The 11,364-nt window shown below is 54.5% G+C and overlaps 1 protein-coding gene across 1 annotated transcript; it reads left to right on the forward strand.

Annotated features, from left to right (window-relative positions):
• Positions 1-1,481: 1,481 nt before the first annotated feature.
• Positions 1,482-10,866, forward strand: CKAP4 (cytoskeleton associated protein 4). The gene is made up of 2 exons (XM_046013961.1): positions 1,482-2,240; positions 8,390-10,866. Exons 1-2 carry the CDS (start codon positions 1,797-1,799, stop codon positions 9,713-9,715), a joined length of 1,770 nt encoding a protein of 589 aa, XP_045869917.1. The 5' UTR covers positions 1,482-1,796; the 3' UTR covers positions 9,716-10,866.
• The last annotated feature ends 498 nt before the right edge of the window (positions 10,867-11,364 follow it).

Raw genomic sequence — 11,364 nt, forward strand, 5'->3', positions numbered from 1 at the left:
TTGACTTCCAAGCTCCCTCCCCTTCCCTTTCCACTCCAAAGCAGGATGGGCTCTGGAAAACCTCAAGGTTCAAATCACAGCTGTGTGACCTTGAGCCAATCAGTTGGGGGTAGGGGCTCCGTTTCCTTCCAATAAAACGGGTAAAATCATCTTGACTTGCAAGCTTTTGTGAGGTTTTAAGAACATACTTAAGTTGCTAAATGCAGAGCTTGGCTCTATTATATTTCCTTCTACCGGAGTAGGGGAGACAACCCCGAGTCCGCCTCCCTCTCCTTGCGCCGCCCCAGGTTTCCCAGCACACAGCATAGAGCCTGTCCCTCGTAGGGGATACAGACAGATTGCCCGACTCCTAGAGAGAAAATGGGAGTTTAAAGAGCTTCAGGAAAAAAAGTAAACAGCATCGACAGTGGACTGACCAGGAAAGGGGGATGCTCAATAAATGTGTTTCCTTGAATAGCCTTTCCGCAGTCCAAGAATCTTTGCTAACTCTCCCTCAACATGCCTCCGCGGAGCCAGCTGGTTTCCCGACAGCTCATTCTGCCTCCGCCTTCAAACCCCAGTTAAGAGTCAAGGCCCGACTCGGTCGGGCTGGGAGGGTGGGATGGGAGGGCGGGGTTTCCCCAAGTCCCAGGAGAAAAGATGGGGGGCGTGGCCCGGTTCCCGCCTCCTTACTCCCACTCCCTGGGGCATGGCTCCTGGGCGCCCCCCTTCATTTCCTCTCTCTTTCAACAGTTCGAAGGGAGGGGACTCGAACTTGGGCCAAGGCAAAAGCTCTACCCCAGATCTCCTCCCTCCGACTCGCCTGGCCACCCCCACTTGAGCCGCCTATCCCTGGGGCCCTCGTGGACCCCGCTCAGTCGCCAGTCCCGGCCCCCCGTCGAACCAGCCCTGCGCCCCTCCCTTTGGCCACCTCGACTCCCGGCCCCCGTCTCGGTAGTTCCAGGCGAACAGCCCTCCCTATTTCGGCGCCTCCTGTCCCCTCCCACTCCGCCACTTCACTCGCCTGCCCCGGCCTCCGTAGACCCCGCTGGGACACCCCGCCCCCCATCCCGGCCGCCACAGACCGCGCTCGGCCACCACCTCCCACCCCAGGCCTCGTGGACCCCGCTGGGACCTAACCTTCCGCCCCGCCCAGCCACCTCGGCCCCGTAGACCCCGCGGGGACAACCTCCTCCCGGACCCGGCTGCCTCAGGCCGCGCTCGGCCACCACCCTCCCCTCGACTCCCCCCGCCCCCACCCCACGCCTCGTGGACCCCACTGGGACCTAACCCCCCGGCCCCCCCTCGCCACCTCGGCCCCGTAGACCCCGCTGGGACAACCCCTCCTGGACCCGGCCGCCTCAGACCGCGCTTAGCCACCACCCTCCCCTCTGCGCCCCCACCCCCGGACTCGTAGACCCGCCTGGGACACCCCCGCCCCCGCCGCGTGGACCCCCGTGGCGCCGCCCCCCGCTCGGCCCCCCTCCTTGGGGTCGAGGCGGCAGGGGGAGGGGCCGCGCCGGCCCCCGCGTGCGTGGCAGGCTCTCCCGGCTCCGCTCTCCCGGCCTCCCTTCCCGGGAGGCGGGGTCGGCGCCGCGGCGGCGGCGGCGGCGGCGGAGGCAGGCCCCCTCCTCCTTCCTCCGTCGTCCGGCCTCCTTCCTCGCGCGCCCGCCGCCTGCTCTTTCTCGGCCGCTCCGACGCCGGCAGCGCCCGCGTGCCGCTCGCCCAGCCCCGGGGGAGCCCGAGGAAGTTTCCCGGGCCGCGTGCCCCGCTCGCTCGCCTCGCAGTCCACGGCCTCACCCGCCGCCGCGCCCGCCATGCCCTCGGCCAAACAAAGGGGCTCCAAGGGCGGCCACGGCGCCGCGAGCCCCTCGGAGAAGGGCGCCCACCCGTCGGGCGGCGCGGATGACGTGGCGAAGAAGCCACCGCCGGCGCCGCAGCAGCCGCCGCCTCCCGCGCCGCATCCGCAGCAGCACCCGCCGCAGCATCCGCAGAACCAGGCGCACGGCAAGGGCGGCCACCGCGGCGGCAAGTCCTCCTCCTCCTCCGCCGCTGCCGCCTCGTCCTCGGCGTCCTGCTCGCGCAGGCTCGGCCGGGCGCTCAACTTTCTCTTCTACCTCGCCCTGGTGGCGGCGGCTGCCTTCTCGGGCTGGTGTGTCCACCACGTCCTGGAGGAGGTCCAGCAGGTCCGGCGCGGCCACCAGGACTTCTCCCAGCAGAGGGAGGAGCTGGGCCAGGGCTTGCAGGGCGTCGAGCAGAAGGTGGGTACCCCGGCCCCCCACCCGCGGCCCTCGCGTCGCAGCCGGGGCGCAGGCTCTGCCCAGGCCCCGGGGCCGGGACCGGAGCCGGGCGCCCTCCTCGCGCGGTCCGGGCCAGGGATGCCCCGTCTCCGGGCCCCCAGTCCCCGAGCTGTCCCCAGACCCTCTTTGTTAATGGCCGCGGAGGAATCGGGCCCCGAGGGATGGGCCGCCGGGAGGATGGTCAGGCCAGCCGGCTAGGGTGGGCCAAGGGCCTGTCACAAGGCATTAGCGGTGACCTGTAAGGAAGCTGCCAGGCTCTGGGGAGCCCATTCTTTTTGGATTAGGAACCGCTGAATGGGCAGAGTTGTCTGAAAAGGAGGTTGGAAGGGACGCCAGCGCATCCCTGGACGCCTCGGGCAAGGCCACACCTGGGCTCTCCCCGTGGGAGACATCGGAGCCAGGTTTTAATAAATCCCGATCCTGGGGAAGGAGAAGCAAGTAGTCATACTCACTGGCGAAGTTCAAATGAAATATTACCTATCTTCAGATCCCTTGTGGACCAGTGTCCCCATGTGGGCCTTTGAAATAGCATAAACCAGCTTCAGAGGAAAGGAAAGGCCCCCAAATATTAGAGGGTACTGGTGAGTAATACCACAGACACTTTTACATGATGTTAAGAGGGCTTACTCACTATCTAATCATCATAGCCACCCTGGTGGGGAGGGAGAAATAGTAGTTTGAACTCCATTTTCCAGATGAGAAGATTGAGGTTTAGAGAGATGGGGTGAATTGATAAAGACCCCAGCTGGTGAGTGGCAAACTGCATGAGAATGTCTAGGCCACTGCCCAGTTCGGTGGTCCACTGAGGCCTCTCTCAGGTATGGATGGACCCGACTTTCACCACAAAGCCTCTTAGGTTCCCACCTGTGTGTTGACACACCAAGTGCATCTCCCTCAGTCTCATCCCTTCTCGTCCCTCCTCTCCTGTCCTCCACTAATGTCTTTGCTCAATGAAAGCTGGTTGTATGATCGAAACAAAAAATCCCGCCACCACTTCTGAGCCCGGAACTGCTGCCTCCTTTTCCCAGCATGCTGCCTGCCCTGCCAAGTTTCTGTCGACTTTTGTGGAGTATGCAGGACTAGGAATTTCCTCTTAAGACTGGCAGAGCAACTGGAATGAGTCAGCCTGCTCCATGCTGCAGGCCAAGGGAGGTGACTTTTCGGAGAGACTGAAGTAGGCGGTGCTGCTTTGCCTATCCTGAATGTCAAGTCAGAAGACGTACTGCTAGAGTATAACCACTAGCCTCTCGTTTCCTCCCTCCCATCCAGCCAGTTACCGGTCACAATGTTCACTGAAGTCTGGTAGTGATATGGTTGCATGTTGGCACTGTGCCGGGGTGGGGAGGGGCGCATTGAGGGGTGGCACCAAGGCGCAAAAAGGCACAAATAATGTTTGCAAAGCAGCACGTAAGGAGTTTTTAGTGGAGGGTTACTGCCATGTGAGTTCCGAGGAAAGAGGGTGTGGAGTTTGCCTGGGCCCATGTCCCAAGGGCCAGGAAGTGCCAGTTTAGGCCTCACTGGTAGTCAGGAATTGTTGAGAGGAGTGCAGACACTGGCAGGGGCGCTGTCTTGAGTGTGTTGAAGGGACAGCAAGCGGCTGTCCAGCCTGGAGCAGAGTAACATTTAGGAAGTAGTGAGATGAGAGATTGAAGTTGAGGCCCAGATGGGGGAGGTCTTGAATAGTAGTTGAAGGAACTGGGCTTTACTGTGTCTGCTTCTCCCCTGCCTCTCCCCTATCCCCTCCTCCCCGGCTCCTACCTCTTCTCTATCAAAGCTGTTGTGTACATTACTTTCCATTTGGGGGCTGAGTTTTCCTATCTACACAGCGAGGGGAGGGCTCTGTCCAGGTTTTTTAAGCATCCACCCGGCTGTATGCTGTTGGAACGGTGTCCTTTCTTTTTAATTTAGCAGTGTAATCAAGCTGTATGTGATGCCTCGGATTTATTGTGCACTCATCTCTGTTGACTCTCACAGCAGCCCCAAGAGGTGAGCACGAGTGGACCGAGTAGACCGCCCCTTTCGCAGATGAGAAGAGTGAGCCACAAGAAGGCCAAGGAAATGCAAGGTCACCCAGCTAGTAAGGGGCAGGGCTAGGATTCATACTGCAGTTAGCTCCTAGGACAGTCTTAGCCCTTTGTTCATTTTATTATCTAGCCCATGGCATGTGAGGTGTGTAGTAGCTATTCAATTAATGCCTGGTCCAGTGATGTGGAACTCAGAATGTGCCCAGAACAGTACTGAGATTTGACAGTGTGTGTGGCGACTTCTGTCTGCTCCTCCGCGGAGGCCAGGAAATGAGTGATTTTGCTTTGAAGAGTGAGCAGTGGTGGCTCCTCTGACTGCCTAAACTTGAGCCCCCTTTTAACTCTGTGATGCTTGGTGCAGGGTGGGGTTTGGTTCTTAGCAGGAACCTATACTTACAGTATTATTATTTGTAATTAATATTCAGTATGGGCTAGGCATCCTAGTAAGTGCTTCCCAGTCACCCTCTGAGGCAGGACCCATTCATTAGCACTTTCCACAGGTGGGCCAGCCTGGCCTGGAGCCTGCTGTATTACTCGTTCAAGGTCACACACAGCCCCTAAGTGGGGGACTTGGGGTCGGAGTCAAAGCAGTGAGACTTGAAGCACGCCACGGGCCGCTTGCCTGGTCTCATTGTGCAGATGGTCCCAGTGTTGGGAAATGGCCCAGGTCTGCTGAATGACAGCAGCCTGGGCAGAGAAGCCGGCCTGTCCTTCCACGGAAGGTCAGTGGGCACAGTGGGTACGGGCTTCCGAAGATGCTGGCAGTTTGGTTAGAGGCCGGGAAGGGCCCATGTGGCCCTGGCGGATCCAGGATGGCATAAAGTGATGGGAGGGGTAGGCTTAGGCCCAGGAGGGACAGTTGAATGAGATGAGCAGTTGTTTGTGGAAGAGTGAGTTCTCTGGTTGTGTTTCTTTGTTTTCTTGTCTTGACTCTGCAGGAGTCAGAGCTGCTGAGGGTAGGCACCATTTCCTCCACACACTCAGTGCACGTAGAACAGGCTTCTGCTCGAGCTTATCACTGGAGGTTAAGAGCTCAGGTGGTGACCTCACACGTTCTGGGATTTTGGTGCTCAGCCTGACCATTTCGCAGTTTCCTGATTGGTAAACTGGAAATCAGTGGGAGCCCCCCACTCATGAGATAATTACAAAGTACTCTGCATATTTTTTGGTATACAGGAAGTTCCCTGTGGAACGGCAGCCACCACTATCTCCCCTCGTGCTATGAGCTCCCTGAGCGCAGGGATCCTGTTCTAGCCATCATTTTTCTCACGTTCTGCCCCACCATTTAGTGGGCACCCCACATATGTTGGCAGAACAGATGCATCCGTTGCATATTGGTTATAATGAGGTCTTTGCATGGAAAGATGTACAGCTCACAGCACCATCAGTAGCGGGGCGAGCTCTGTATTGTTTTCCTAGTGTTGGGGGTTGATGTGTTTGGTTTCATCCATAATTTCTGATCTAGTCCCCTTCCTCGCCATTTGCCAAGAGCCAGCCCCTGTTGGGGGGGGGGGTGACAGGGATCCCGGGGGAAATGGACTAGCTCAGTCTTCACTGGGCTTTGTGCTATTAATTAATTAATTCCTGCTTCATTCAGAAAACACTGCAGGAACGCCCGCCACGTTGCAGGTACTGTGCTCACCCGGCCATGCCTCTGTTTTGAGTGCTGTGCACAACAGGCGGGTGCTGTGATTGAACAGCCTAGTTTTGGAGGTGAGTTCTCCCTGGTACCTTCTCAAAGTACCCTTTATGAGTCAGGTTATATTGAGTTGAACAGGGAAATTGTCTAGTATTCCAGAGTCCCTGAAAACCTCATTCTAATCTGTCTTGACATCACAGACTATTGGAAACCGAAAGGGACCTGAGAAACTATTTGTTAATAGACGGGGAGTTGGGACCTGCAAAGTGAGTGACTTGTCTGTGCTCCCTGAGCTGGTTTTAGGTGGGGCTGCACCGGAGCCCGTCCTGTTCTTGTTCCTGTGGCTTTTCCCCTTTGGCGTGGGGCTGAGGATGGTCTTGGAATCTCCTGACTCCTGAGCTACTCCCAGAAGAAAGATTAAGCAATGGTGAAGACCATGGCCACTGTGCGTTGATCATTCACTATGTGTCAGGCACAACCGAAGCTGTAGATATCTTCACTCTAGCTTGATCCTCGCACGACGAACCTAGAGTCAGGTACTGTTTTGTTCCTGTCCTGCTCCTGAGGTAACTAAAGCACAGACGTGCTGAGTAACTCGCCCAGGATCCCACAGCTAGGAAGGGTCCAAGCCAAGATTCGAACATAGCCAGTCTGATTCCAGAGCCCATGCTATTTTATTTTTTGCCTTGTTGCCATGCAAGTATTTAGGCATAGACAGAAGAGATCGGTATAATGAGCCCCGTTTTCAATAATGCTCTTTTTTTTTTTTTCTTTGCTATTCTTGTTTGTTTCATTCCATTGCCGCTTCTTCCCTCCCATTTTGTTTTGCTCTCTTGGGGCTGGAGTCAGAGCAGGGTCTCTGAAGCCTTCTCTTCCACCCTTCGCTGGGTACCCACCTTGGTCTCTCTTGCTCTCAGATGCTCTAGGTGTCGGGAAGTAGCCCAGGTGTGTGCAGCCTGGGCCGAGAGGATGGCCTGTCCTGAGTCGAGAGATTCAGCGGGCATGGGTGGGGCAGGCCCTCTGGAGGGCCCGTGTGGCTCCGGCAGACCCAGTGGATATCGAGCCAGGATCTAATTTTCACTGAACATTAGGTCATCCCAAGTATTTCAAGATTTATTTCTAACAAATAGGAGCTCCTTCTCTTCCCTTTCCCTTTGGCAAAACACAGTATATTATACCTAACAAAGTTAACGGAAAGGCTTGCTTCTCATCTAATACCTAGTTCAAAATCAGATTTCCCGAGGACCCCCTTAAAAATATCTCTTTTACAGTTGCTTTGTTTGAATCAGGATCCATGTATAAGGCCACATATTACCTTTGGTTGGTGAATCTCTTAAATTTCTTTTAATGTGTAATTTTCCCCGACTTCCCTCTTTAAAAATGCCATTTAATTTTTGAAGGTCCTGGCTTTTTGTCGTGTAGGATTTTCCACATCGTGGGTTTGGCCGATTGCGCCCTCGCTGGGTGTTTTTCTCTTGCATGTTCCTGTGAATGGGTGGTTAGAGCTGGAGGCTTGAGAGATTCAGATTTTTTTTTTTTTTTTTTTTGCAAGAAAGTGTTCCAGGTGGCTCTGTGTCAGTAGTCCCCGGCCTGTCAGTCTCGGCACATCAGACCAGTTCTCCGGAGAGGTTCCAGGTCAGACCTTGGTTAGCAGAGAATTTATTTAGGATGAGTGGGTCCTGGCAAACAGGAGCATAACGTGCTCACAAAGCCAGAGAGTGCTAAGGGAACATCTAGCCCAAGTCATATTTTCAGGTGAGGACAGTGATTTGGTCAGGGCCGCCCCACTAGAAGTGTCAAACTAGACACCTGAACCTTGTCTTGTGCCTCCCAGTCCAGTGTCTCCATGTGTCTTAGCTTTTCTACTGCGAAAGGGAGACTTTTCAATTGCAGGAGCTAGAAACTCAGCCTCACTGGCTTAAAGAGGGATGCAGGGAGGGAGAGAGAAAATGTATTGTCTTAAGCCCAAAAGTTCAAGAGCAGATTCCTTCAGGTGTAGCTGTACCCAGAGATGCAGGTTGTATCTTCAGAGCTTGATCTTGCCGTCTCTTAGTTTTGCTTCCCACTGTGCTGGTTTAATTCGTAGACTGGCGTTCTTCGTGGGCCAGTATGAGCCTCTCCAGGCTTTCCCCGTCCTATAACTAGCAATCCCAATAGAAAAAGGTTTTCTTTACCAGTAGTCTTGGAATTGACTGACTGGCCTTAGGCCCATCCCTGGGCTGATCACTGTGGCTTCAGGAGAGAAGACCCCTGGAGCACTTGGAAAGGGCCTTTAGGTTGGTCCCGCAAACCACATGGAATGTGCGTGGAGGGAAGGTTCTCCAAGGACCATTATTGTTCTGTTCCAGAAGAGGGACCCGAAGCTGGCCACACAAAAGGAAATATAGCTGTGTTGCATGGAACTCATCAGCTCTTCTCAGCAATTAACATGTGGATTTTGGTTGCAGGTGCAGTCTCTTCAAGCCACATTTGGGACTTTTGAGTCCATCTTGAGAAGCTCCCAGCATAAACAAGACCTCACGGAGAAAGCTGTGAAGCAGGGGGAGAGCGAGATCAACCGGATCAGTGAAGTTCTGCAGAAGCTCCAGAACGAGATTCTCAAAGACCTCTCCGATGGCATCCACGTGGTGAAGGATGCCCGGGAGCGGGACTTCACGTCTCTGGAGAACACGGTGGAGGAAAGGCTGACGGAACTCACCAAGTCCATCAACGACAACATCGCCATCTTCACCGAGGTCCAGAAGAGGAGCCAGAAGGAGATCAATGACGTGAAGGCGAAGGTTGCCTCTCTGGAAGACTCCGAGGGGTACAAGCAGGATTTGAAAGCCTTGAAGGAAGCTGTGAAGGAAACACAGGTCTCTGTGAAGTCCAGAGAAAAGGACATCGAGGCCCTGAGGAGCACCCTCCAGACCTTGGAGTCTGACGTCTACACCGAGGTCAAGGAGCTGGTGAGCCTCAAGCAGGAGCAGCAGAAGTTCAAGGAAGCGGCCAATTCGGAGCACCTCACCTTGCAGGCCCTCACAGAGAAGCTTCTCCAGTCCGAGGAGGTCACCTCCCGCCTTCCCGAGGAGATCAGGAGACTCAAGGAAGAGCTGCGCCACCTGGAAACGGAGGCCCTCAGGCCAGAAGAAGATGGGGTTTACAAGCACGCTGGCTCCTTAGCCGCGCTCCAGGAGAAGAGTCAGGGATTGGACTCCAGGCTCCAGACCGTGGAAGATGGCGTGGACGCCGTGCAGACGGCCTCTGCGCTCCACAGCGAGAACCTGGAGGCCCTGCTGGCCAAGAGCGAGGAGCACGAGCGGCGCCTGGCCGCCCTGCAGGAGCACGTGGCCGGCCTGGGCCCTTCTTCGGAGGCCGACGCGGGGGGCCTGGCCAGCACGGTGAGAAGCCTGGGCGAGGCCCAGCTCTCGCTCTACAGCGACGTGGAGGAGCTGAAGAGAAGCGTGGGCGAGCTCCCCAGCACCGTGGAGGCTCTCCAGAAGGTGCAGGAGCAAGTCCATACGCTGCTGGGCCAGGACCCGGCCCGGGCGGCCCCCTTGCCTCAGGACTTCCTGGACAGACTCTCTTCTCTAGACAACCTCAAAGCCTCAGTCAGCCAAGTGGAGTCGGACTTGAGGATGCTCAGGACTGCCGTGGACAGTTTGGTCGCGTACTCAGTGAAAATAGAAACCAACGAGAACAACCTGGAATCCGCCAAGGGCTTGCTAGATGACCTGAGGAATGACCTGGACAGGTTGTTCCTGAAAGTGGAGAAGATTCACGAAAAAGTCTGAGTGAACGCACGTGCAGGGTGCGGAGTTAATCCAGTTTCTCATGACCAAAAAATGGGTTGTTTTCTCCCGCGCTCCCTACCCCCCGGGTTCTTGTTCCCTCTTAAAAAGCAGTGCCTCCCCCCGCCGCCCGAACACCAAGGCATTTTATATTTTTGTGCCCAGTTAATTTATTTACGATTATTACCACACACCATTGGTTTCTCAAGTTCTCCGCTTCTGCTTTTGGTTGGTTTCCTCAAGGCCCGGCCCTGCTTGTCAGAGGGGCCTTCTAGGAGGGATGGCTCTAGTGTCCGGGAAGAAAGGCTTCAACTGGGGATTAGCAGAAGCAGATTACGTGTGACCTCACAAAACCTCGCCTGCCTGGCAGATTTCAAGTTAAAAAAGTGGGGGGAGGAGGCACTTTTCTTTCTCATTCTCTTTAAGGACAGTTAATTTTACTTTTTTTTTTTTTTTTTTAATACTCCTGGCCGAAGTTCTCATGAGCTGCCACTCACTTCTTGTCTTCCACTTAAACTGGGTAAAACTTACAAGTGTCAGCTCTGATTTGGGAGGGGGACAAGCCCCTTGGTTTTTAGCTGATAAGAACCAGCTGCTTGACTTGATGGCCGCCTCCCGTGGTGTGGGGTGCCTTTTCCATTCCTGAATCATCTTGTGATCTCCAAGGTAACTATGCAAAGAATCCAGATGGTTCTGAATGTGAAAGCCACAACACCTCAGAGTCCCCCTTGGCCAGCCAGCGGACACCTCTCGGTAGGGTACCCGGATAATACATTTGGTTTAGAATCCCGGAAAGGGGACTCCTTGGAATCCTTCAGGAAATGTGGGATGAGAGCAGTCCACAAAGGCATGAGTTGTCTCCCTGGAGAATGGAGGCCACGTGTTTTTATTTTCTCATGATGTCCAGGAAGAGGTTTGCTGTCCCAGCAGACCCCCATCTGTCAGTGAGGAGGAATGTGCATTTTCTGTAGTTTTTTGCTGTTTCCCTTCAAGCTGTACTGTTCTTTAATGGCTGTCTTGCCTTTCAAAAAAGAAGAAAAAAAGAAAAAAAAGAAAATTAAGAGAAAAAAAAGGTTTGTTTAGTTTACTGTGAAATGAACTGTATGGCTTATTTACAGTATTTTTAATTCTTAATAAACACTTGAGCTTTGTTACGACTTTTCTAGAGTGGTGGTTTTCTGAGAATTTAGCAATTGCGATGTATTCGTTAGACTAGAAAGGTCGAGAAGTTTTGGATTTTAAGAGTGTTGCAATTCTAAAAGCAAGGTGGGCCTGGGGACATAACCTTTGATTGACTGTGGTTTGCAGGTTTGGTTATAAGCATTTGCCTGACTCACAACTCTGAGCTACAGCAGAATCTTCTGGGAGCTTTCAACAATCCCTAGGCCTGCCCCCAGGGATTCTGATTCTGCAGGCGTAAAAAGGGTTGCATTAGCGTTTCAAAGGCTCCCTGCTGATTGGAAAGTGCACTGGGGTTGAGAACTGTGGTGGTGGACCATCTTAAGTGACCTGCAGCCTCCAGATTCTTGGGGAAACTGATTTTGGATGGCATTCATTGAGTCCCCGTGTGCCATGCCTTGTGCTAAGCACTTGATAGGCCCCTATATCTTTCTCTTAATATTTCCCAGAGCCAGGCGGGGGCATTCTGCATT

The sequence above is a fragment of the Meles meles genome, chromosome 7, assembly GCF_922984935.1.
Source record: "Meles meles chromosome 7, mMelMel3.1 paternal haplotype, whole genome shotgun sequence".
Taxonomy (NCBI): Eukaryota; Metazoa; Chordata; class Mammalia; order Carnivora; family Mustelidae; genus Meles; species Meles meles.